This window comes from Mesocricetus auratus, unplaced genomic scaffold (genome assembly GCF_017639785.1).
Source record: "Mesocricetus auratus isolate SY011 unplaced genomic scaffold, BCM_Maur_2.0 Super-Scaffold_100003, whole genome shotgun sequence".
Lineage (NCBI taxonomy): Eukaryota > Metazoa > Chordata > Mammalia > Rodentia > Cricetidae > Mesocricetus > Mesocricetus auratus.
Window position 1 is genome coordinate 72,026,547 of NW_024429188.1, and position 27,230 is coordinate 72,053,776.

At 44.8% G+C, this 27,230-nt stretch overlaps 1 protein-coding gene across 3 annotated transcripts in view; it reads left to right on the plus strand.

Moving 5' to 3' along the window:
- Window positions 1-27,230, plus strand: part of Drp2 (dystrophin related protein 2) — a 52,348-nt gene that overhangs the window by 18,245 nt on the left and 6,873 nt on the right. The window contains exons 1-19 of one of the 3 annotated variants that reach the window (XM_040744382.1): window positions 2,709-2,829; window positions 4,158-4,322; window positions 6,414-6,570; window positions 7,538-7,658; window positions 10,726-10,994; window positions 11,346-11,492; window positions 11,898-11,976; window positions 14,104-14,164; window positions 14,473-14,534; window positions 15,978-16,052; window positions 16,931-17,132; window positions 17,343-17,428; window positions 18,241-18,398; window positions 18,888-19,054; window positions 20,996-21,107; window positions 24,167-24,303; window positions 24,545-24,610; window positions 24,846-24,911; window positions 25,703-25,846. In XM_040744382.1, the coding sequence (XP_040600316.1) occupies window positions 4,276-4,322; window positions 6,414-6,570; window positions 7,538-7,658; window positions 10,726-10,994; window positions 11,346-11,492; window positions 11,898-11,976; window positions 14,104-14,164; window positions 14,473-14,534; window positions 15,978-16,052; window positions 16,931-17,132; window positions 17,343-17,428; window positions 18,241-18,398; window positions 18,888-19,054; window positions 20,996-21,107; window positions 24,167-24,303; window positions 24,545-24,610; window positions 24,846-24,911; window positions 25,703-25,846 (2,156 nt within the window). In that variant the 5' untranslated portion in view covers window positions 2,709-2,829; window positions 4,158-4,275. Of the gene's footprint in view, window positions 1-2,708; window positions 2,830-4,157; window positions 4,323-6,413; window positions 6,571-7,537; window positions 7,659-10,725; window positions 10,995-11,345; window positions 11,493-11,897; window positions 11,977-14,103; window positions 14,165-14,472; window positions 14,535-15,977; window positions 16,053-16,930; window positions 17,133-17,342; window positions 17,429-18,240; window positions 18,399-18,887; window positions 19,055-20,995; window positions 21,108-24,166; window positions 24,304-24,544; window positions 24,611-24,845; window positions 24,912-25,702; window positions 25,847-27,230 lie in introns of those variants that run through there. The other 2 variants (XM_013115233.3, XM_040744381.1) reach the window with 2 other exon arrangements.

Below are 27,230 nucleotides of genomic sequence, written 5' to 3' on the forward strand. Positions count from 1 at the left end.
ATGTAAGTGAAAACCCTTAGATAGCACAGAGCCTTCTGCAGCCCATCCCTCATGAGGCGTGAGGTAGTTAATGGGGACATACAGCAAAGAAAGTTGCCAGGTTAGGCAATCCAAAGGCCCATTGTGACTAATGGGGACCGATCCCATGTTAATCTTCTGAGGGATATAGGTCTCTGGAGGTCCCAAAAGAGCATGGTTCTTCACAGCATGGCTTAGGGCAGAGTGAGATCCTTCCCAGGCCTTGGTTTCTGGGTAGTGTATTTTGTATTCTTCTGAATTTTTTTTCTCTCTCTCCATTGGCTCATGGTCTTAAGTCACTAGTCTTCCTTGTAGCTCCTGGGTCAGCCTTGCTTGGAATTTTCTATCTTCTTCTAGGAGTATGGTGATGATAGCGGTAATGTTGGTGTGTGTGTGTGTGTGTGTGTGTGTGTGTGTGTGTGTCTGTCTGTCTGTCTGTCTGTCTGTCTGTCTGTCTGCCTGCCTGCCTGCCTGCCTGCCTGCCTATCTATATTGGTAGGTAAATGAGAGGTAGTAATCTAGAAAGATAAGTTGTCTTTCCTGACAATGAGGAAGGAGATCCAGGGGAAGCTGTCTGGAAAAGAGGGAGACATAGGTACACTTCCAGTTTCCATGCAAGGCTTTGGGGTCTAGAGACAGTGCAGCATGAAGAAGTGTAATGTATCCTAGAGAGTCACAGACAAACTGCAGTGCTGAGTCACTTCTAGGGGCACAGGACAGCAGGTCAGTTTGTAGGGAGATGGGAGAGATCGGGGAAAGCAATAGAGAGAATACAGGTGTTAGGGAAATCATTTGGGGAAAGCTGTATAAGGAAAAGTCAAGATCCAGACGGGAATGAGGATCAGGTCTTTGTTAGCCACTTTTTCTTGTTGAATTTAGCCGGAATAAAAGTTTTGCTTCTGATACATTCTCAAAACCAGGGTCAATTTAGAACTGCCCAGTAATCAACCTCTTCCTTAAAGTGTGTCTCTCATAGTGTTGAGGTGTTGAGAAGCCTGGGTCTTTCCAAAAGGCTTCCTTTGCCCGTTTCTTCCCCACACCCAGCAAGCTGCCCTATATGGGCAGAGCGCATGGGGGCTTCAGTGTGGGACTGTGAATGGCATGACATCCTGCTTTGATGTAGTTTTTCTGCCTGCCTGGGCTACCATTGTCTCAAGGACTCGAGGTATGTGGAAAGAACTGTGTGGATGGGGTGTGAGCAGCAAACGTCTTATCCATAAAAACCAGGAAGGGAAAGCAACTGACATGGAAAGGGAAAGAGAACAATTCCTCCTCACGATTTGCCTCTGAAATGTCCTCGGTCCTCTTCAGAGGGGAAATGGGAGGAGAACTGGGCTCTAGAGACCTGGATGGGGCTTAGGAAACTAAGAAGAAAGAGTGCTGAAGGGGATGAAAGGCTAACAGCGATGGCGCCCAGCTCATTGTGTGTTCTTCCCCAGAGCACAGCCAGGACAGCTTGGTCACGGCTGGGTCACAAGGGGCTGTTTCCAACTCTGGGGCATTCCCAGTCCAAAGGACTTTGTGACACTGGCTTTAGCCCAACTATCCTAACACAAGTAATGCCTGTAACAAGAAGCCACTCCCCACTCTTGGCTCGTCATCCCCTGCCATCCTGCAGCCATCCCAGTTGGCTCCACTCGGGCCTCTAGAAAGGGTCAGGCAGCTGTTACAGCTATTCCTGTAGGTGGACCTCAGCATGGAAACAATGTGGAACTCTGGAAAGCCTAGAAGACTGTGGGAGATAAATAAGGATGGGAACAGAACCCTTTTTGGTATAAACATAGTGTTTTCTGAAAGTGCTCAGGGGTGGGGGCTGAACTGGGGAATGTTAACCTTTTTCCAGGCAAGTCTACTAAAGAGGGAAACTGATGGTCATTTCCAGTAGATGCTCTGCCCCTCAGTCAGTGGCTTCCCTCAATCCTACCCAGCATAGCAGAGGCTGGAACAGGGGTGTCTCCATCCCTGACTCTTTTCATGGAGCTGCTACATTTCATTGTCCTCTCTTCCTCCATTATAGAGGCTCAACCGGATGCCCAGAGCCCTTAACTCTGTTCTCAAGGTACAGAGGTCAGCCGGTCATGGCTCCCCCTCTACTCCTCAAAGGCAGGACAAGCACTCCCTTATTTTCACAGTAGCATCCAGCGAATCTTCTGGCCCTTGCACTCATGGAAGTTAATCAAATGCAGAGGGATTCTGCTACCTCAGCTTCCCAATGCAGACATTCCACAACCCTGTCCCCAGGTGTGTGGAACACATTTCACCCCCCTTCTGAGGAGGCGGCTCACTTAGTTGAGAGCAAGGCTTATGTTCCAAGCTCATTCTCCATCAGTCCTTGGAATTGCCTTCAGAAAGTTTATTGCTGAAGTTGTCTTACCTTTTTGTCCACTTCAGAGCAGGGCTGGGCCTGGAGGCAGTGAGTGCCTTGTATCTCCCACAAGAAGGGGAAAGTTAGTCAACAGGGGCTGCCCTCTCCACACCCCTCCTCAGCACCATGGAATGCTCAGTCCCACTCCCACCATCCTTGCCAGCCTGGGAGCGAGCCGGAATTTCCCACAACAAAGCTCTGATTCACTGGATAGGCTCTGACATGGCCGCCCCCTCCAGATTCCTGGGGGGTCAGTAAACAAACAGGGTAGCACCACTGACCCCGCCTTCTGGCCTGGCTCAGCTCTGCTTGTCTGCCTGAGTGGGTTTGCTCAGAGCTCCTCAGAGTTCTGCTGGTCCGCACTCAACAGACACGGAGTCCAGATTCCTGCTGAGGGAAAATCATGGAACTCCCTAGTCCTGCCATGGACTCCTCGGGCGGCACAGGTAGGGTCAACACCTGGGCTGCAGGGTGACTGACATCTCAGATTGTCCCCTATCACTTTGCTTTCAAGCTGTAGTCTTGAGCTGTGGTTTTACTGGGAAGGTTGGTACCCTCAGTTGCTTGGAGAGTCTTGTAAGAAGTATGATTTTTTTAAAAGATTTATTTATTTATTTATTTATTTATTTATTTATTATGTATACAGTGTTCTGTCTGCATGTATGCCTGCAGGCCAGAAGAGGGCATTATTACAGATGGTTGTGAGCCACCATGTGGTTGCTGGGAATTGAACTCAGGACCTCTGGAAGAGCAGTCAGCGCTCTTAACCTCTGAGTCATCTCTCCAGCCCCAAGAAGTATGATTTTAAGACAGAGGGCAATTGAGGAGTCCCAACCTCTAGGAGGGCCAGCTGTGTAGTCAAGACGCAGGTAGATCGGCAAGCATGAGAGTATCTCTGGGTTGGGTGTCTCAGCTCAGATACAGATTCCCTACTCCAACTTCCCTCCTTCCGTCACCCTCTACTGCCCCCTGGCTGGGTATTTTCAGCACTATGCTCATAATGGGTGATTCTGCCAACTATAACCAAGACCCAACAATATTCTCACTGGGTCTCACCAGTGCCCAGGCAGCAACAGTAGAGCATGGGACTGAGAACCAAAGCTACAGTTTGATGAGCTTCAAGACTGGGCCTCTTGGCTGCCGACATCGGTCAGAGCCCTTTTTAGTGAAAAGTCCAGAATGTTCCTTTTTATCTTTCTCAGTCCATGTTCACCTTCATGACCAGTGATCTCCAGGCTTTGTAACTGTGGTTTGAAGTGTGGGTTAGAACTGGGGGAAAGTTACCTCAAAGGCCTAGATCCATTGGAAAGTTGGATATGGGGAATGGGTCGCTTCTTTGGCATATCTGCCTTGTCTCTGAGTCTGTGGGACAGACCCTCAGCTGTATTTTCTAGAAGCTTGGGTAAAGTGTGAGCCCCTGCGGATTGTGTTTACAGCTCTGTTTGGATGCTATGATTGTTCGTGTTTTGACAAATCCCACTAGCTTCTAATTGGATGCAGGAGCCCATTTGCACACTCATCCTGTCAAAATTTCTAACGGGGAGGGGGGATAGTGAAGGAAGCTGTACTCTGGACTTCTATGCCGGTCCCAAGAGAAGACCTTCCAGTGAGTGGGACTCACTCCTTGAATACACACCCACACAAAATAGGATAGGATTTCTGGACCCTGGGACCGACCTTTCTCTCATCTTCTTCAATCGTCCCACACTTAGTTTAGCATAGAACAGGGTATGGAAAAGTCCAGGGACCACAGACTTTCTGTGTTTTTGTCCAGGTTAGAGCTGCGGTCACCATCCCTGCACCCCCCTTGGGATGGTGCCGGGGATCCCTGCCTAAGTCCAAAGCTCCTGAACGGGTCGGTTGGAGCCATTGGCCCCCTGGAACCATCAGCCATGAATCTGTGTTGGAATGAAATAAAAAAGAAGTCTCACAACCTCCGGTAAGGACTAACTCCTAGAAACAGTTACTTTAGGGATTGACTGAGACAGTATTGGGCTCCTTCTGTTGCTGCAGCCCTCCCCCCCCCCCCACATCAGCCTCACTATCTACTTCTCTCCATCTTTCTCTGGCACGAGAGGAAGAATCCTGGGTTAGAAGTAAGGAGATTTTTTAACTTAACCTGTTTTAAGTAGTTGTGTCATCCTGAATAAGTTGCTGGGGCCCTCTGAATTTCAGGTTCCACTTGGCTTGATTTTTTCCCGAGATTGCAGCTCAGGCTGGCTCCTCATTCTCTGTAGAGTGCTGGCTGGCCTTGAACCTTTCCTTCACCTCTGTAGGACTAGGCTCATAGGTGAGCACTACTACACCTAGCTTCATTCTTTTGTTTTTTTTAAGAAAAAGAAATCAATGGAGGAATAAATAATATCTGTCCTACCTACCTCATAGTATTGTCATGAACATCCAAATAACTTGGAAAATGATTTATAAGCTTAAAAGTGTTGGCATGTAAATAAAAATGAAGTGAGTGTTCCCTCCTCCTCTTCTCATGACTGTCCAGCCTTGGAGGGTTTCATCTGTACACTCCCATCCCTTTCTTGTATTTTGTGTTATTTATTTATTTAGACACAGGGTTCAGGTATCCCAGACTGTCCTAAAAGGCACTATGTGGCTGAGGACCTAGAACTTCTGATCCTTCTGTTTCTACCTCCTGCATCCTTGGACTCCAGGCATAAATCACCATGTCCAGTTTATCTGGTCATGGAACTCAAACGTTATGCATGCTAGGCAAGTACTCTATCAACTGAGCTGCATCTCCAGCCCACTTGCATCTTTTTATGTCCTCTGCTCCCATCCATGGGTTATCAGCTTGGGTAGGTGCAACTCAGTAAGAGCCTAAAGGCAATTTCCATATGTTTTTTTTTTCTTTCTGCCTTTCTGTGTGTGTCTCATTCTTTTCAAATCTCTATTTCCTACCACAAAGCCCGAACTTGTGGCTTCTGGGGGTGTGTAATGAGGTGAGGCAGTGTAGAAAAGCTGAAAGAAAGCAGGCTGTAGCAGCATATGAAACTGGTTTCAAATCACAGATCTGTGTCAGTCACTTAAGTATGTAGTTATGAACAAACTAATCTTTGGAGATAATAGGGCCTACCCTATAAGATGGTTTTAAGATCTAGTTTACACCATATATTTAGGAGAAATTTTTCCAGTTCTAGGGAAGCAGAGGACAAAGATAGTTGTCAGTGCCAACTAAGAGGAATGGGATTAATAGCTGCATCAGGCCTTGAGCAGCCTTCAACTTCCTACCGCTAGCTCATATTTCATCTGGGAGTCGGGGGCAAACAGACATATGATCACATAATAATTTTTTGCTTCTGCATTTCCAACCCATAGCCAATGTTTTTGTCATCTGTTGAGTTCCTTTGGGCTGGTGGGGTTTGTGTGCATCCTTGCTTATGTTTGTGCCCATATTCAGCCATCCACCCCGCCCTTCCCACCAACTGCGTTCTCTCCTGTGCAGAGCAGCCTATGTGGCCAAGCAGACTGATGTGATTTGGATTCTGCCAGAGCAAGAGGGGAGCCAGATTGCTGTCACTCCTAATGCCCTTGCTCAGTTTCTTACTCTTCCTAGCATGCACGGTGCTGGATGTGCAGCTGGGGTGACCAGGACCCACAAGGTTATGTTTTAAACCACTTTAGTATAGGATAGCTCCCAAACACTGTTTAAATACTGCATACCTATGGTGGGACCTCAGGAAGATTAATGAGTAGATACAAGAGGGAGGGGCTTCTGGGCTTCTTTCCACTTCAGTTACAGCCATTCCTTTGAATGCATTTTGTATATTAAAGTATTTGTATAATATTGTAAAGGAAGAATAGATTTTTTAAAGATTTATTTATTTATTACATATACACCAGATTGAATTGTAGATGGTTGTCAGCCACCATGTGGTTGCTGGGAATTGAACTCAAGACCTCTGGAAGAGCAGTCAGTGCTCTTAACCTCTGAGCCATCTCTCCAGCCCCAGTAAAGGAAGAATAGATGTTGTTACTTAAAAAATGATTGAGTCACTGGTCTTCATGTTACATGCAGCGCTCGCCTAGAGGCCTTCTCCGACCACAGTGGAAAACTTCAGCTCCCACTCCAAGAGATTATTGACTGGCTCAGCCAAAAGGATGAGGAGTTGTCAGCTCAGCTGCCCCTGCAAGGGGATGTGGCCCTGGTACAACAGGAGAAGGAGACACATGCGGTAGGTTAGACTCCTGGAGGTTTGCTAAGGAGTCTCTCAGCAGGAAATACTCTTTCACAGTACCCTGACACACAGACCCTCAATTCTACCCAGACACCTGAAGTTGTGGTGATGGTCCTAGTCTGGGCCTTGCACTTCACAGAGTGAGTCAAGTCTTGTCATACAATTTAAAGCCCTGACATGATTTATAAGGAGAACATGGACAAATGAACATAATATGATGTTTAAAATATAAATGGTGTTTAACTCTAGGTGATAAGACTATACATCTCTTTAATTGTGTAATTCTCTATAATTTTTAATTTAGCTTTAATTTGGAGTTTTAATTTTTAATTTATAGGTTTCTGAACTTTTAAATATTTCTGTGACATCATCTCTATAATCAAAAAATGACTGATGTCTCTTTGTTTTGTTCTATTTTGTTTTTGAGACAAGTTTTTTTTAAAGATTTTTCTATTTATTAAGTATACAGTGTTCTGCCTGCAGAGCAGAAGAGGGCACCAGATTGAATTACAGATGGTTGTGAGCCACCATGTGGTTGTTGGGAATTGAACTTACGACCTCTGGAAGAGCAGCCAGTGCTCTTAACCGCTGAGCCATGTCTCCAGCCCAAGACAAGGTTTTACTACATAGACTTGGCTAGCTTCCAACATAGCTCAGATTGGACTCAATCTAATTATAAAACCAAGGTTGGCCTCTTACACTGAGTCTTCCATAAAACTAAGCTCTACTCTACGTTTCTTCTATTCTGTGGCAAAGCCAGACTCATTACACACGAAACAGACTTCCTAGCAATAGAGTTATTTTCTGCCTATAGGAAGGACTGACCTTTTTACCCCTGGGTAACCCTAAGGTATCTAGTAGTGCCACTGGACCAAGTTACTTTGAGAAGAAAGTTTGTTGATCATGGGAAAAAACTGAAGTGATTGAAAAGTTTTCTTTTCCTGTTGACTGCAAACCTTGCCAGGCCTTTATGGAAGAAGTCAAGTCTAAGGGCCCCTATATCTACTCCGTCCTGGAATCTGCTCAGGCATTCCTGTCCCAGCATCCATTTGAGGAATTAGAGGAACCTCACTCTGAGAGCAAAGGTAGGTGGACTTCCTGTCTTCCCCACTTCTTGAACTCTCCGTACCACTAAACAAACACCTCTGTGCCTTTCACAAGCTCCTTTTATCAGCCATTGCTTAGGAAGGTAGTTTTCTCCTGTGAGCCCAAAGTCAGAAAGGGGCGAGAGTCACAGTTATCAAAAAGGAAAGGGTCTGAAACAGGTCTCACCAGCGTGTGACCTAAAGAGATATGTGGCTCTTCAGAGTAGCACGTGTGGCCTTGTAAGGAGATATTAGAAAGAAGGAAGGAAGGAAGGAAGGAAGGAAGGAAGGAAGGAAGGAAGGAAGGAAGGAAGGAAGGAGAGGGGGGATTGAGTGGCTGAACTTACTACCCATGTGCATCTGAATCTTCGTTTTCATATTTGCATGAGATGATACTAATGAATAAATGGAGCATAAATAAAAAACAATAGAAAATCTGATTTACTCCAACATAGAGGAACAGTGACAATGCCAGTATCAGGGCTAAGAGACCTGCTCCAGCTCCTGCCCAGGGCTCCAAAGGTGAAATGCTTCTCAGGAGCGAAGAAGGGGGAAAAAGATTTCTATAGTAACTTCACATAGGATCTGAGGGTCATTTTCTTTATTTCTTCTTTAGTTCAAATTCTCTTGTCCCAATTTTCTATAATTTCTTAGCTCTAATTTTCTGTGCCAATTTTATCATTCTTATTCCTTCTACATTCTTCTGATCTTATTTCTTCTCAATCTTATTTCTTTCTATATTCTTATTCTACTTGCTGTTACAAAATCCCAAGCATATATAACTCCATTCATTAGCAACTTGTTAGTACTTAAAAAAAACTACAGAGAAAATTCTCAGAGGCATAGGCATTCTTTGAAGATATGTAACAAAACTTATCATCTAATTTGTAGTTAACTGCAGCTGCAGCTTTGGGGAGGTTCCTGCTGCAGGTTACAAGGGGAGAAAGCTAAATCATTGAGAGATCTAAGGAAAAGGCAAAGAATACCTGTATTATTTTACATTTCTTTTATACTTTTGGTTGTGAGCCTAGCTTTTAATGGCTGAGCCATCTCTCCAGCCCTATTTTACATTTCTTTAATGTGATTAATAATATCTGGACATGGTTAGTCAGTTAGGTGCTACTGATCTCTAGAACAATGACAGGCATCTGCAATATCATCCTAATTTGTCATAAATCTTTGAAGAACTTAGATTTAGCAAGGCCAGACACCTGCAATTCTGCTCTGTGAATGTTCCTCCTGTAATCCCTCCACAAGGACTTCTGTCTGGCTAAATCATACTGTCAGGGAGTTAGTTATAGAGGACAGGCATCGAATTTTCTCACCATAATGTGGAGAACATAGTGTAGAGAGAACTCATCTTTCCTGACCATCCACAGATGTATGCACCCAGTAGATGGAATATTTTTATGAGATAAACACGCAAGCACTGGAAAAACACCCAAAGCTACTCTTAGGGAAGACATGAAGTGACTCATGAGAGAAATTACAGACAGAGACAAGCAGTTATCCACAGCCAGTGACCCCATGGCCATGCCAAGTGGAGCTTCCAAACAGAGGATCACTCATTTGGTAGGTCAGCCTGTTGAACACTAGTTGTCATTTGATGTAACTCTCATGGTCTCCAACAACCTGCAAAATAATCGTAAAACCGAAGAAGTTAGGTAATGACCTTTGAGATGAAAATTGATTGTGCCTTGTCAACACTGACCCTAGTGACTTCTGGAACTGACTTCATAGGGAGGGTCATTTTCTGTCTAGATTCGAATAAACTGCTAATGAATAAACTGCTAATGTAGCATCCATGGAAAGTAAGTCTGAGTGGCACTCTAGCAAAGCCCTCCAGAAAGAATCCTGAGCCCTGACACATGAAGTGACTAGACTAGAAAGAAGCCTTCATTAGTGGAGTCATTTTTACACCCTGTTCATAGGTTTGGTTGATTTCTGATCTCTCTTTGGGCCAGTTAGTACATAACTTGCTGCTCAATGGGCCTCAAGTAGGGCAGGCTCCCGAGTAAGCAATCCCACGTAGCCTGGGACTATAGATACTGAAACCCCTTGCAGCAGGAAGTGTGAGGGACAAGGAGGAGACCTATAAATGAGGAGCTCAAGTAGAAAAGCATGGCACATTGAACTGAATTCCTGGGCTGGGGTTTCCTTTCTCTGGATTTCAGTGAACAGCAGACACTAGTGCTAAATCGTTTCCTGAGGGCACATAAATGAGACCGGATGATTTACCTCACCACACCTCTTTAAATGCTTTATTCTTTATTTACCTTACCATTTAACAATGAGAAAACCTTAATGTAAAGGAGGGAGGAAACTAAAATAGCCTCATGTGGCAGTAGATTCATGAACCAACACATGATAAAATTGCATAGAACTAAGTGTGTGTGTGTGTGTGTGTGTGTACTTGCACAAAAATGAATACAGGCGGAACCAGGAAACTCTAAACAAAACAGATTATCTCAATGCCAAAATCCTGGGTGTTATATGGTATTGTCAGTTTACAAGTTATTAGCATTTTGGTAAAGAGTAGAGGAATTATCAATACTATTTCTTACAACCAAAAACTAATCTATAGTAATCTCAAGATGAACAGTTTAATTTTTAAAAAATCTTGGAACGTGGGCCAGTGAGATGGCTCAGTTTGGTGAAAGTGTTTGCCCCAGACCTTGATAAACTGAGTTTGATCCCTGGGACTCTCTTTGTAGAAAGAGAAAGCCAACTCCAGCACACTGTCTTCTGACCGCCACACAGGCACTGAAGAAAGCACACACACACACACACACACACACACACACACACACACACACAGACAATAAATATGCATATCACATAAATAAATGTAATAAAATTTAAAGCCCCGAATGTGCAAAAGGAGCTCAGCCATGGAAATATATATGTAAATATGAATATTTCCATACAAACATGCACACACTGGTGTCCTAAGCCCCACATTTATAGGCAAGCATGCACGTTGTATAAAGGGATGACTTTGCCTTAGTCTTTCTCTGGATTGCCTCTGCCAAGGTAGCTTGACGGGGCTTCCTGACTGTACTCACAGATACCTCCCCCAGACAGCGAATTCAGAATCTTAGCCGCTTTGTATGGAAGCAGGCAACAGTGGCCAGTGAGCTCTGGGAGAAGCTGACAGCCCGCTGTGTGGATCAGCATCGCCATATTGAGCATACGCTCGAACATCTATTGGAGATCCAAGGCACAATGGAGGAACTGAGCAGTACTCTGACTCAAGCCGAGGGAGTCCGAGCCACCTGGGAGCCCATTGGAGATCTCTTCATTGATTCTCTCCCAGAGCATATCCAAGCCATCAAGGTACGTAGGCCTCCTTTCCTGATTTCCTTTCACAGTGCCAATCTTCCTTCTGCTGAGACTTAATTGTTGGTCTGGGCCTCAGCCAAGCCTCCTTTAGTTGTGGGCTAGATTGGGGGCTAGTTTGTCTGATGCCATCTCTGTCCTACTGTTCTCTTTCCCTACTTTTCCGAAATGAATACAAGAAATGTCTAAAACCAGTGACTGCTCAAATCTTAGTCTGTTGCACAAATGGCCAAGTAGCTAGGTGGTGTTGCTGAGGCTAAACCTCTACATGGGGAGGGAAGGTGAATGAGTAATGTGTTCTCTCTCCTATTCTCTATCTGCTATGGCACTTGGGTTCTGATTTTCTAGCTATTCAAAGAAGAATTTTCTCCTGTGAAAGATGGAGTGAAGTTAGTGAATGATCTGGCCCACCAACTGGCCATTTCTGATGTGCACTTGTCAATGGAGAATTCAAGGGCTCTGGAACAGATCAACATCCGGTGGAAACAGCTCCAGGTAGAGGAGCACCGTGAAATGAGCTTGGGGGGCATCTGGGTATGGTCAGGCTTTGGGGGGATGTGTACGCAGTTCCAAAGGCTATCATGGGTTTGGAAATGAAACCTACCCAGGAAAAGAACAGGAGAGAATGAGGAGTCAGAAAAGAAACTTCTCAACCTCTAAGCTGCAGGAAGTGGCTGAACTGGAAGAATGTGAGGGGCTTCTCTAGATTTAAGCACACTAGTTAGACTGGGGAGAATTACCATGGCTCAGAACTTAGGAGGCTGTTCCCGATCCTTGTCAATGCGTGAGGGGATTGGAACCGGAGAAAGCCCAGCCTGTGAGGGAGCTCATAAGGCTACTTGGAGGCAACTGCAGATTCCATACCAAATGGCTAGAAGTAACCCACTGTTCTTTCCGTAGATGTCAGTTGGTGAGAGGCTTAAGCAGCTCCAGGATGCCCACCGGGACTTTGGGCCTGGGTCACAGCACTTCCTCTCCAGTACGTGAGCCAAAGTAGACTGCACGTAGCAGAACCTTAGCCATTTTCCAAGAAAATCTACTGTTGTTCAGTAGGGGTTTTGGTGAGAGCCCAGTATATATTGGCATCCAAGAAGCAATAAGGAAAAAGCTGTGTAGTGTGGTGGTTAGAGCAGCCTCCCCAGTCTGAGAGAGTTGGGGCTTGACCTAAGAGCTCTGCAAATTTGAAAAACTGGTGTAATCTCTTTGAACCTCATCTTTGCCATCTGATAAGGGAAGATTTCCTAGCTTTTAATGTTTTAAATATTAAATAAGTTTATTTGTGCAACAGTTTTACTATGAGGCAGGTACTTTTCTGAGCACTGGGAACATGCTGGTGGGAGAAAAAAACACAGAAAGGACCCTTAGATTTGAATCGCTTGCATCCTAGTGGAGGAAACAGATCATAATCAAATAAGTGAACAGGTGTAAGAGAAAATCTGTGGCAAGTGCTAAGGAAAATTTAAAGAAAATATGCCTTGAAGCTAAGAAGGCATGCCTAAGGAGGACTAGGCTTAAAGGAAAGAGACGTTGAAGAGGCCTCACTGAGAGGGTGACAGTTTTACAGCCCTAGTGGTTATGAGAGAATGAACCATGCAGCTAGAGAGAAAAGGCCTGCAGAGCCCTCATTGACAAGGTGGCAATTTTACAGAGTTCTAAAGGCAATGAAAGAATAACCACATTTGTAGCTGAGGGAGCACATGAGGCAGAAATTCTGGACCCTTAAAGGAGGGGGCCGGGGAGGTGTGGTGGGGGACAGCCGGGAGACCTATGGCTAAAACACAAAGGGAAGAGCAGAGAAGTTCGAGCACAATGGGCCTTGTAGGTAACAGTAAGAACTTGAGATTTTATTCCAAACGGAATAGAGGATTTTTGATCGGGTTTGAGGAGTGGGCTGAATGATCTGACTTACACTTCAGCATGATTTCAGAATACGTTGTTAGGGGCCAGAGTGGGAACAGAGCTCTCTCAAATTTTATTGCACAATAATCCATGTAAAGGGTGATACCAGCCTAGACCAAGGAGGTAGCAGTGCAGATGGCAAAAGTATACAAAAAGGAAAGTTAGATGTGCATTCAAGGCGTGAGCATAGTATCTGGCACATAGGAGGAGCTCAATAAACGTGGTTAGAATTATTGCCTTGTAGCCAGGTCCACAGAGCTGTAGTTGCAGAGAATTCTTATATTCATAAAAGTTGCAGTGAGTGGGCAGGTGAGCCAAGTACGCTGAGCCTCCCCTGTCAAGATCTCAATGATATAGACAGAGGGTTGAGAGAGCCCCTTATAAAAGAATAATGGGCATTACCACCCCCCTCCCCATCAGATCTGAGGTTGGCATTTCTGGGGGGAAAGACTTTGAGCCTTGTGAGGCAATTGTATTTCATAGCCGCAGGAACAGTCAGTTACTTGCACTGAATAGGTAAAAAAAGACTGCTTAAGGAAAATATTAGGGTTATGAAATATTCCCATTGATGCTCCAGTCCTGTGTCTGGTTCAACAGGACATCATTGACAACCTCTCCCCTTCTTTTGCTCCAACATCAAGGAGAAAAATGTGTTTATTTAAGTGTCCCTCCCTGGGAGCTGTTAACAATTGGAAGGGAATATTATTTTCTTTTGTGTCTAACTACTTTGAGGAAGGATAGCGTTTAAGAATGGACAGTGGTGCTCACCTTTAATCCCAGCACTCAGGAGGCAGAGGCAGGTGGATCTCTGTGAATTTGAGGCCAGCCTGGTCTACAGAGTGAGTTCCAGGACAGCCTCCGAAGCTACAGAGAAACCCTGACTTGAGCCATCCCCCCCAAAAAAGGCCAAGATGGGCTGGAGAGGTGGCTCATTGGTTAAGAACACTTGCTGCTCTTGCTGGGAACAGAGGTTCAATTACCAGTCCCCACATGGCAGCGCCTAGCCATCTCTAAGTCTAGTTGCAGGGGATCTGATGCCCTCTTCTGACCTCTATAAGCACCAAGGACACGTGTGGTGCACATTCCTTCATACATGCAGGCAAAAACAGTCACATAAAATAAAATGAATGAATCTAATTCAGAAATTTGAGAAAGGTCAGGATGCTTGAAGAATACTAGTGGCCAACTTTCTCTTCTCTTTTACCAGCTTCTGTCCAGGTTCCCTGGGAAAGAGCAATTTCTCCCAATAAAGTTCCCTACTACATCAAGTGAGTGATCATCGGAACCAGGAGTCGGTCAGTCACCTGCCTATCCCCTCCATCACCTGCCTTTCAGTTTGCTAACTCAGTCACTTCTGTGCATTGAGATTTCCCTGCTTGGTCTAATACTTCCTCCAACTTGTCCGAAGTGCTTAAGGTTCTGCCTGGGTGATGATACTCTCCAGTGTATTAGTATCTGCACAGTTCATCTTTGCATTGCGCAACTTCTCGCCACCCACCTTTGACTGACTAATGGGCTTGTGCCTGCAAAGGGTGTTGGGAATGTGATTTGGTGCTATTGATGCTTTTGTTTGTAGCCACCAGGCACAGACCACTTGCTGGGACCATCCCAAGATGACTGAGTTATACCAAACCCTAGGTGAGAATGCAAGGTTCCTATATGTGGTGGGAATGTGTACAGTTATCTTTGTCCTATACTCCATCAGTGTATGAATGGATGAAGAACATGTACCATGTGCACAAAACGGAGTAATACTCTTTAGTCTTAAAACAATACCCTTGGGATGATATGGATAAACCCCAAGAATGTCAGGCTAACTGAAATAAGGCTTGAAAAGAAGATCAAACACTGCATGATCCCACTTATATAAGGAATTGAAGACAATCAGACTCATGAACTAGACAGTAGAATGGTGACTGTCAGAGGCTAGGGGAGGAGAAAACAAGGAATTAATGGTCATAGGCCAGTTTCAGTTATGCCACAAGAATAGGTCCTAGAGATCTGCTATATATTATAGTTAACAGTACTATTTTCATGTGTCAATCTGCCAAGAGAATAATCTTACATCATGTATTCTTACCAGCAACATACACTACTAGTAGTAATACTGATCAAAATAAGATGGGAGGAAACTTTGTTAGCAATGGATAGGTGTATGACACAGATTGTGGTGATAGCTTCATGGTGTATACTTATTACCAAAATTACCACGGTATATACATTAAATACATGTCTTCTTCCTAACTGTCATTTCACATAGCTTTTTCACGTCCATTGTACTTAAATAAGGTAATTTTTAAAAGGGTAGAACAGCTCCTCTGCATCTTCCTCAATAGCGTAGTCTCTATCCACCCCCCAACCATTTTAGCATCATTAGGGAGTTAGTCTTGAAGACATGAATTTTAATCTGATTTGAAAGGCAGTCGTTAGTCTACAATGAGGGAGACTCTTTCATGCCTTGTCTTTGCCTACTAGGAGAAATATCTCATATGTCACAAGTTTATCCATGCAGTACTGCTGTAGGGGATACTACTGGATATAGCCTTTCTGTACCCATTCTGTTGCTGACAAGCACATAGGTCCCTAGTTTAGAGTGAATATGTGCGATGCTCCTGAGGAATTCTTGTGTGTGGCTTCTGTTTTTCCAGGGCATGCTTTTAGTATGTAGGTCATAACATTATTTTAGCATGTTCCAGCACATTCTTCAAAAGTTGAAATAGAGTAGGAACTATCATTGGGCAACAGATCCTTAGCAAGGGCCAGATTTTATATTAATTTTATATTTTTATTAAATCTAAGAATTGCTTTCTGAAATGTGTGTATATACTGGGTCATGATATAAAATACATTTCTATTATGAGTCTTAGTAAAGAAGCTTTTGCATATGACTGCTGTGGAATATAGCTGCTTTTGATATCAGGATGTATAGGTTCCACTTTACTGGGTAATACCAAGTTGTTTTCCTGGTGGTCACATCAGAGCTCACTTCCACTAACAGCCCTGATTCCTACATATCCTTGTTGACACGTGTTCTTCTTTACCCTCCTCTGGTCTAAGTGAGTCTCTTTCTGTTCTTTGCAGCTGATCTGAACAACATTAAGTTCTCAGCTTACCGGACTGCCATGAAGCTCCGCAGAGTCCAGAAGGCCCTGCGCCGTATGTCCTCGGTTGTTCTCCCCAAGGCTTTCACTATCATCCTCCTCTTCCCCACCTGTCTGCTTCTTCCCATTTGCATCCAACCCTGGCCAGAGTTGTTGATGTTTTGATGGGAACTCTACAAATACCGGGACATATTGACCGTGAAAACTTGATCTTTTCACTCACCCCAAGCTTTGTTTTCAAAGTGACTCCACAGCTATCCGACTCCTAGTCCCCTTTCCCTAACCAGCTTAGATAACCAAGAAACTTCTTTGCAGCAGGCAGTGTCTGATCCGTGGTTTGCCATTTTGGGGTTATTAGATGCAGCAACAGAATTGTTAAGATAAGTGCCTGTAGTTGATCATCAGCGTACTGCAGATGTATTGTCCCTTCTGGCCTTGCTCAGAGGTACTGTTCATTTAAACTTCCTGTCCCAGGTGTCTAGCTAGGCTGACTCAGCATCGCAGGTAATTAAAACGTCTTCCTGGTGTATGTCACATTCACCAAGCCACGTACGTACAACCCTTTGCAAGCAGGACTAAGCTTCCTAGAACAGGGCTCAGTCCTCTGTACCTCCAAGATTAGTTTAAAAGACAAAAGAAACCTTGCAAACAGATTAACTTAAAATGGGATATGATCCCCTGGGAGTAAGAGGTGTGTTCATTCACATCTCATCATTTTCTCAAAACTGATGTGAAAGAACTTATGTGTACAGAGACAGGCTATACATTAACTTGGGTGACCTCTTAGTGCCTTTCTCTTCCATGGTATGGGAGTCATGGGAAAGGATAAATTTATGGCATATTTGCAAATGGTTGGTCTGGAGTTGATACCAGATCCTGGGTATCAGCATCAGTTCCCTGGGCTGTATTTTCCCTTTTTTCTTTCCTTCCCAGTGGATCTGGTAACTTTGACTACAGCTCTGGAGATATTTAATGAGCATGATCTGCAGGCCAGTGAACATGTGATGGACGTGGTGGAGGTCATTCACTGCCTGACTGCCTTGTATGAACGGCTGGAGGAGGAAAGAGGCATCCTGATCAATGTGCCGCTGTGTGTAGACATGAGCCTCAACTGGCTCCTCAATGTTTTTGATAGGTAAAAGCTTTCAGTCCTGGAAACCTCCCGGCTCAATCCAATGAGGCATCTCCACTGGCCATGGTTGGAAGAGTTTGTTCCCATGGTCTACGTGGATCAGTTTAGCTTAGGGCATGGTTGGCTGCTGGGTGCAATCAGTGAGGAAAAAGACTTCCAAGATATTAGCCCTGTACATATATCCATGTTCTCTGTCTCTTCCTTTAAACCTAGTGGTCGCAGTGGAAAGATGCGAGCGTTGTCCTTTAAGACTGGCATCGCATGCCTGTGTGGCACCGAGGTGAAGGAAAAGCTCCAGTGTGAGTATAACTCCAGCATCTGCAGTGATGTTGGGTGGGAAGGTGTAGTGCAGGGGGAGGAAGGACGGAGGCCACAGAATAAGCAGAATTTAGATCTTTTGACTCAGCAGAGGAGGACTTGCAACACCTAGTGATGTTTTTCAGTCCCCCTGTGTACTTTCTAGGTCTTAGCTGAGGTTTGAAGCAATATGTCCAGAGGGGGGCTGCTAAGGTTGTTGGCCTGGGCTTGAGGTGGTCCTAGAAGAGCTGCCCTCTCTTGAGGGTAGGGAAAGCTGCCTAGTGTGTGTTCCCACGTTCAGGAGGTATCTCCTTTCCCAGTATTGTAACATCCGTGTCTGGTACTATGTTGGTTAGTGCACTCTGTCTCTCTATCTCTCTCTCTTTCTATCTCTCTCTCTCTCACACACACACATACATACCTCCTCTTATCTCTCCACTTTCTTTCTCTTCCCCCTAAGTCTTTCTCTCTCTCCCCTGCCTCTACATCAATATCTGTTTGTTAATTTCTTTCTCTTCCCTGTTCTATCTCTTCATCACTCTCTTTCCTCCCTTTCTGTCCATTTCCTTCCTCTTCTCCCATTCATGATGTCCTGTTTGTGTCTGTCTAATTCCCCTACCCCAAACTCAGGAATGCTCTTTTTAGAACCCTTGGGAGTTGAAATTGGGCATGAATTTCTAGATTTTCCTGTTTCCAAAGTCATTAGTTCAGCGATGTGCTCTTTCTCTGTGGTTCTTTTCCGCTTTGTCCTCCTCACACCATTCTCTGGCCATTCCTAAATTGGGGCTGGCTCTTGTTGATGATGGCCCAGCAGACCTCTTCAGCCAAGTGGCCAATTCAGGCAGCCAGTGTGACCAACGCCATCTTGGTGCCCTGCTTCATGAAGCCATTCAAGTGCCCCGTCAGCTGGGTGAAGTGGCAGCATTTGGGGGCAGCAATGTGGAGCCCAGTGTCCGTAGTTGCTTCCGTTTTGTAAGTATGGAGCTGTAGACTCAAGCGGGGAGGGAAGTGAGATGGAAGGAATGGTGAGTGGAAAGGAAGGAAACCAGTGTCTCAGCTTTTGGTGCAAAGTACTCTGAGGTAAAGGAGCTTTCTTGAGATGGGACAACAGAACTAACGGTTCTCTGGAGTGTGGATCTTGAGTCCTTCAGGGAAGGGTGTCCATTAAGATAAGACAGGCCGGGCGGTGGTAGCGCACGCCTTTAGTCCCAGCACTCGGGAGGCAGAGGCAGGCGGATCTCTGTGAGTTCGAGGCGGGGCTGGACCAATAGCCTCCGAAACAATACAGAGAAACCCTGTCTCGTAAAAACCAAAAAAAAAAACAAAAACAAAAAACAAAAAAAGATAAGACAGAAGGTGAATACCGCTGGAAGGGGGCTGGTTCCCCTGTTTCACTAAGAGCTGGCTGGCACTCAAGATATGTAGGCACAGTCAAGTCCATTGAATTTCTCATTTCTCTAGAGCACTGGCAAGCCAGTCATTGAAGCTTCCCAGTTCCTAGAGTGGGTCAACTTGGAGCCCCAGTCTATGGTGTGGCTGGCCGTTCTACATCGGGTCACCATTGCTGAGCAAGTAAAGCATCAGACCAAGTGCTCTATCTGTAGGCAGTGCCCCATCAAGGGGTTCAGGTATGGCACTGGATACCTGCTGGCATGGGGAAAATGTCATGGGACACAAAAACTGGGTACAAAATGGCATTATTTAATTATTATGCTTTACAATTTATTTGTGGTGTGTTACTGATGTATTATTGTAACCTTTTGATTGAAAAATATTTAACTTCTGAAAAATAGAAAGGAAACAATTTCGTTCTAGTTGTAATACAAAGTACTACAGATTTTTTGAAATATATAGCAAACATTACTTTAAAAATCTTTATAACAAGTGTTGAGTCAGCAAATTTTTCACTATCAACTGCCCAGAAAGAAAGGAAAAAGTGGAAACCTGATTTATACTCCTGTCACAAATGAACATCAGGTTACACACAAAAGATTCCAGAGCAGAATTGGAAAGAGACACGTACTCACATGCATAGTATTCATAGCATTTCTATCTCAGGAGCTGGAGTGATAGCTCAGTAGTTAAGAGCACTGGCTGCTCTTCCAGACGTCCTGGGCTCAATTCCCAGCACCCAAATGGTGGTTCACAAACATCTATAGTGGGATCCAATGCTTTCTTGCAGTAAGTGCAGGCTTACATGCAGACAAAGCACCTATACACATAAAATACATAGCAAATAAATGTTTAAAAATCTGAGACCTGACTGGGTGTTGGTGTTGATGGTGCACGCCTTTAATCCCAGCACTTGGGCAGAGGCAGGAGGATCTCTGGGAGTTTGAGGCCAGCCTGGTCTACAGAGCGAGTTCCAGGACAGCCTCCAAAACAATACAGAGAGACCTTGTCTCGAAAAACCAAAAAAAAAAAAAAAAAAACTGAGATCTGTAGGCAATGCCCCATCAGGGATTTCTGGCTTAGTGGATGCCCTGCCAGGAAAGTCTGAGCAAACACAGCCAGCATTTTTCACAAAAGAGACCCAACCAGCATCATAGATATGAATGGTCTCATAGGTATGAACAACCTGCCGCGATGCAGCCAAGGATGGCTACAAATGCAGCTCAACACTAAATCATAAACTTGCAGATTTCATGAGGTTTTTTTGTAAGTTAATTGCACATTCTTCTCAGCTATGAACTTCATAGATGGTAATATGTTACAGTGTCAACTGACTGCAGCACACTGTAGTGTATACCAGAGCCAACTTAAGGAATAAAACATTATTGAAATTCATTTGAAACCTCCCTGATTATAATCCACACATTCCTTCGCAAAGCTATCTGATCTCATAAAATGCCTAAAGTTTGTCAGTATGCTGCTGAAGACAGAACCCAGGGTCTTGGCCATGCTAGGCAAGCACTGAGTGCCACCCTCAATCCATCCAGCCTTTTAGTTTTTTAGAGTACTAACATACACTATCGCTACAAACACTCTGCTTTCTATAACTTGAGCAAACTAGACACAGAGCTGAAACATGACTGCCCAAGATAACCTGGCTATTTAGCTGTAAACCTGGGGATAGATACTGGATTATGAAAGGCAAGACATTTCAAACGACTAGGGAAGTTTAGCTTGCCTTGAGAAGGAGATGGTAAAGACTGTCTATATTGTCATAATATAAACAGTTATTTTGAAAACAACCTCAGCCAACTTAACCACAGCTAGTGAATAAACTGCCTTCATATTGGTGGTCTAACTTCTCCAGTGTACGTAGGGGGCCTTTGGGACCATCTTTGGTCAGAAAGCTGCAACAGTGAAATGTTTACTCCTCCCTGGCCCCCATTAAATGTTGGCTGAAGCAATGCCCATTCCCACACTTCCTAGGATCTGGGACTTGTGACTTCATGGGGATTTTCGGTCTGTAGAATAAGACTATTCACATGTTGAGAACTTCACACTGCTAGGTATAGTAGGTTGAGCCCCACTCCCTTCTGTGTGCCTATTTGGACTGGGGAAATGGTGAAGTCACTGTGCTACACTGGATTGTCTTTGTGACCATGTCTTCTCTCTCCAAGGTACCGGAGTCTGAAACAGTTTAATGTGGATATCTGCCAGACCTGCTTCTTGACAGGCAGGGCCAGCAAAGGCAATAAGCTGCACTATCCCATCATGGAGTATTACACACCGGTATGGCATCTCTGCGCCAGGTGGGAGGGGTGGGCACCTCTCAGACACTAGGCTTTGATCCCTTTTGCATAGCATTGGCGCATGTCAGCTCTCCTGGTGGAACAGTCCCCAAACAGTAGGGACTCATTGGTTTGGGAGATTCGGGCTCCTCTAATCTTCCATCATAGCTTCTCTGTCACTGTGGCCACAGTTGACTGAGGACACTCTCAGCCTTTCATCATCATTAGCTGTTTTGATGCCCAAAAATATCCCAAGGGAAAAAAAGAGCCAGGTGGTTCCCGGTACCCCTTTTCTCATGTGTGTTTTCTTGGCTAGCTTCTTGAATGACTCTCGTACTAAATCATTGGGTCTTTTCTTGCTACTTTGTTTTGTTGGGTTTTTTATTTGTTTTGTTTTGTTTTGGATTTTTTGTTGTTGTTTGTCTGGTTTTTGAGACAGGGTTTCCTTGTGTAGCTTTGGAGCCTGTCCTGGTACTCACTCTGTAGACCAGGCTGGCCTTGAACTCACAGAGATCTGCCTGCCTCTGCCTCCTGAGTGCTGGAATTAAAGGCCTGTGCCACCAACGCTCAGATGTTTTGTTTTGTTTTTTTCTACCCCTTCTTACCCGTACCAAAGTCTGTGCTCAAATTACTCAGTCCATTACAGGAAAGCGATTTGTTCTTAACTTATACTCACAAATTCTACTTGGTTTCCTTGGCAGCTTTCCCTTCGCAGCTGCCTGAGTCCATCTCAGTCAGTGTCCGTGAACTCAGCCACAGAGTTGTAGTGTCCTGGGCTTGTTCCCGCAATGCCTTTTAAGATTTATTCATTTTTAATTTTATGTGTCTGGGTATATGTATGTCTATGAACCACTTGCATGTTTGGTGCCCAAAGAGGCTAGAGGAGTGTGTCAGAACCCTTGGAAATGGAGTGACAAACAGTGTGGGCTTCCATGTGGGTACTAGGAATCGAACTCCTGTCCCCTGCAGCAGCAGTGCTCTTACCTGCAGAGCCATCTCTCCAGTCCTGCCCTCGATGTCTTTATACTTTTCCATTCCCTTAGATTCTTCCAGAACCCTGGTACACTCCAACTGGCTTTCTTGCCCACCCCATCTCTCCATTTTCAACCTGTTTCTTTATAATCTCCTTTTCTAAGGTGTTATCTTCAAATTGTTTTAGCACAGGAATATGTGAACCAGTGGGAGTAGGGCACATGCCCTTTAGTTTCCCTTTATTATCATTTACATAAAGTATTATAAAGGGCAAGCAGAGAAGACTAGCTAGAAGAGGTAAGCTGATAATCCTCTGCCTCCTGCTCATCTTCTGCATTCCCAGAATTTATAGAAAAGTGGCAGCAGGTAAAGGCGCTCTCTGCCAAACCTGATGACTGGAATTGGATTCCTAGAGCACAAATAGTGGAAGAAGAAAACCAACTCCTGCGAGTTGTCCTCTGACCTCCACTTACACATCCCAGTGTGTGCGTGTACACACACAAAGTAAATAAACAAAATTTCAAATGTTTTAAAATTCAATGAAAATTATTTTTATATAGTAATTTTATTTTTTGAGAACTTCATGAATGAGGAGTGCATCACCACACTGTAACCCCTCCAACTTTTCCTGTGTCCCCTCCCGGATGCATGATGTCTTCTTTAATTATTGTTACATATCTATGTGTACATACATACACACTTATATACACATATGTGTACACATATATATAGAACCTGCTGAGTCCATTCAGCTTTGATAGTATGAACATGTGTCCAGGGATGGACCACTTGTGATTGGACAACCTATGTGGGAGCTTGTCCCTGGAGAAGAATGCTTCTTTCTCTCTCAGCAGCCATTTGTCCCTTGTAGCTCTTCGTCTAGGGATGGGACCATGTGGGATTTCCTATCTATGTTGGCATGTCAGCTGGTGGTGTCACTGTAGATACCATTACAGAGATTCACAACTAGTCAAAATGTAGATAAGTGACTGTCCGCTGCCCAACTTCAACTGGCTGATCTTCAACACAAACTCTGCACCTAAGATTAGGGACAATCACAGAAAGGGACATAGGGAGGTTGTAAGAGACAGAAGCCCAGGACACCTGCTATGAGATAGTGCCTTCTATGTTTGGCAGCAAAGAACCCATGAACTTTTAACAATATGGTTACCCGAATAAACCCAGAATAATGACAAAAAATGATATCTTAAAGTGTACTGTAAAAGATTCAAACTAAGCAGATAGAGATGTTTAAAGTGTCAAATGATAATCTTCCTTTCTCCTCACCCTGGCTCTCGCCTCTCCAATCTACCTTCCCAGAGTTCAGAGTTTAGGGTATATGTGGGTTTGAATCCCACTTCTGACACCATTTTGTAAAGAGAAGCTTTTTCTTTGCTAGCCGCTTTGGTTTATCCCCCCGCCAGCCGCCTGGGCTCTGCCGCATTGTAGTCCCCAAATAAACACACAGGAGGCTATATTAATTATGAAGCTGTTGGCCTTTGCTTGTTTCTTACTGGCTAGCTCTGACTTAAGTAATTACCCCATAATTATTAATCTAAGTATTTCTCTTACCGGAGAACGGTTCCGGGCTTCCTACACCCATGGCATTACATCTTGACTCTCTTGTGTTTCTCCTTCCCAGAATCCTCCTGGACTCCTAGTCCCACCCATCTAGATTCCTATTGGCCAACAGTGCTTTATTAACAAATGTACAGGACTTCCCCCATCACACCTGCTATGAGATAGTGCCTTCTATGTTTGACAGCAAAGAACCCATGAACTTTTAACAATATGGTTACCCGAATAAACCCAGAATAATGACAAAAAATGATATCTTAAAGTGTACTGTAAAAGATTCAAACTAAGCAGATAGAGATGTTTAAAGTGTCAAATGATAATCTTCCTTTCTCCTCACCCTGGCTCTCGCCTCTCCAATCTACCTTCCCAGAGTTCAGAGTTTAGGGTATATTCTTGGAGATTTTTTTGGGTGGGATGCCAGTCACATTCTGTGCTCCAGTGGAGAAGCAACAACACCTCATAGTATCCGGTAGCCACTCGGGTGAGTCCCTCTGTCCTGTCTTCCTGCAGACCACATCCAGTGAAAACATGAGGGACTTTGCCACAACCTTAAAGAATAAATTCCGCTCAAAGCAGTATTTCAGCAAACACCCTCAGCGAGGTTATCTGCCTGTGCAATCAGTGCTGGAGGCTGACTGCAGTGAGACGTGAGTATGAGTGGCCGAGCAGAGGCTGTGGTGACTTCATCCCGCTCACTTATGTGCTGGGAAGGGGCTGAGTCCCTCATGAGCTCGAAAATGTGCCCAAGTGGAAACCCTAGCAGCAAGGAACAGAGTAGGATCCACTCTTTGTATCTTATTACCATCTGGGCAGTGCAGGGGTGGGAGTGGTGAGTTGCTAGGCTTCCAGTTGCCTTTGGTCCTCTGAATCTCTGCTCCTTTCTTTCAGACCTGCATCTTCCCCGATGTTGCCACATGCTGACACGCACTCTCGAATTGAGCATTTTGCCAGCAGGTACCACAGCTTTTCGATGGGGGTGGGGGTGGGGACCCTAGGAAGTCCAAGGAGAATTAGAATGAGCTAGGGGAAATTCAGAGTGGAATGAGCCATAGCCAGCAAGGCCCAGTCTTTAGTGTGGTGGTTGGGGGTGGGGTCAGCTCCCTAAGCCAGTTATCCTGCATTACCGTGCTTGGGATGGAAGCAGGCACTATATCCTGCTTTCTCTCCTACTGTGGCTCTTTCTTTCTAGGCTTGCTGAGATGGAAAGTCAAAATTGTTCCTTTTTTAATGACAGCCTGTCCCCGGATGACAGCATGTGAGTTTCCACAGCTGCTAATTTTCCAGAAATAGCTGTCCTTGGGATCCTTCTGCTACTGTTTAGGAATGGGAGGCTGGTGGCTAGGGTCCTTGATTCTCTGAGGAGAGAATGCTGCTTCCTGACTACAATGTTTAGTAAGAGAAGCCATCTATCCAGGCCCCTTATATCACAAGATCCCATCCATCCATGCCCAATTTTGAGGCAGGAAAGCCTGTGTTTAAAGTTACACAAAAGAACTGTTGTCTTGTGCTCAAGATGCAAAACTCCATCAAATGCCACACCAACCCTAGGAGAAGGCAGAAAGTTCACTACGTGTGGCCCAAGGGAGCCCTGGTGCTATAGCACAGAGACAGAGCCAATGCATCTCTAAGGGAAGTCCCTTGCATCTCTAAGGGAGGTCTCTTGCCTGTAAAGAAGACCCAGGGACAGCTGGCTACATGGAACAGTCTGGTCCTCACTGGGACTCAGATCCTTCTGAGAGGTGAGAAAGAAAAGGGACCTAGAGGGGGAAACAGCACAGAAAGAAAAGTGATTTTCCCTTTATACCCGAGAAGACATCAGAAACCTCAGCATCCTGGAAATATCTCCCAGTCCTCTTTCAGATACTGCCTCTTTCAACTTCCCAAAGCCTAAACCTGAGGCCTGGCTTTCTTTATGTGACTTCAAAGTGGAACTGTCAGCGTATGTTTCCTAGGGGCTGAACTGGGATCTCAGAACTGGCTCTCTGACTTGTGTCTGTGTTCAGCACCTACCTGCTCCTCTCCTTTCCTCTCCCTACACCCATGCAGAGATGAGGACCAGTACCTGCTGCGGCACTCTAGCCCCATCACAGACAGGGAGCCAGCCTTTGGACAGCAGGCTCCATGCAGCATGGGGACAGAAAGCAAGGGCGAGCTAGAGAAGATCCTGGCCCATTTAGAAGATGAGAACCGGTAGGTGTGGCCATAGCATAAACATGTGCTGGTGCCAGGGGCTGATGGCTTGACAGTTTGTGGGTTATACAACCTAGATCAAGACACTTACATCCTATGATCTTCCATTTTCTCAGCTGTATAATGGGGATAATAATGATACCAACTTCCCAGGGTTACTTTGAAGACCAGATGTAAAATAACCCTGACTTTTCCAAGTGCCCACTAGAAACAGATAGAGAGAGCCCTAGAAAAATGCAGAAGAGACTATAACCTATCCTTGCTCTCAAAGAAATTTTTGTACTAAAACTAGTACTTGATACTGAGTGAAAGTGTCCCAAGGGCTTATGACATTACCTACCACATTTCTAGACCAGAAGAGACAAAGTACCAGGGATGGCATTAATCCCCACAAGAGAAGAGGTGGCTGCATGGGTCTGAGGAAAGTTGAAGGCTCTTGAGGGGAAGGCAGTAACATCTGCAGAGCCTCTTGGCACAGTGCTTTTCAAGCTTTCGTGTGCACAGGAGTCAATGGCAAAGCTTTGGAAAATGCAAGTCCTGACTCCCGGGTGTGAGGGGCCCGAGTTTCTGTTTCTAAGCAGCTGTTAGGGGATTTTAGTGCCACTGGTCCACATGCCTCCCTTGGAATGACAAACCTTAGCAGAGTGCTCCTTGAGTGGTGGAAGGCAGGTGAGAATAGTTTGCAAAGTGTGTGTTGCCAGTCTAGAAAAGATAAACACACACACACACACACACACACAGAGCAAGTGTTTGGTCACTTTTCTAGCCAATTGGACATTGTCAGGATCAAGCACATAATTAGTGGTCCATCACGTTAAACAGACTTAGATCAGTTTGAGTGTTGTTGAGCATGAGGGGCAGGGGATGGCAGTGGTGTGAACTATGGACTAGTTGTGACCATTAGGACAGACTATCACTATACTATGGAGTGGACTACTTTCAAAAGCCTGGCTTCTCTCTGGGGTTGGTTTGAGAACTGCTGCATTAAAGCAGTAGGGAGCAGGCACTGCTAGGAAAAGTGATTCTGTTTGCCCAAACAACAGAAAGTAATGTGCCTGAAAGCAGGCTGTCTCTTTGGAGTGTCTCCTTGATGACAAGCTTTCAAAGCAGGTCAAATTGGATGACGGTAGAGAGAAGAGGCAGGATGGCTGATCTCTTTATTTATGCTATGTCTTCCCCTAGAATCTAGAAATCTATAAGGAGAAGAGGTAAGCCATCGGCACTAATGCCTCTTTTATTTGCAGAACATGTTCTTACCTGCTTTTGAAGGTCAAAATTAATCCCCAAAGCATAAAGCCCTAATGTGAAATGTCAGCTAACTTCTCTAAGGCCTCCGGATGGCAGAGTAAATGTCAACTAGACCGGAGAGGAAGTGGCTGTGGCC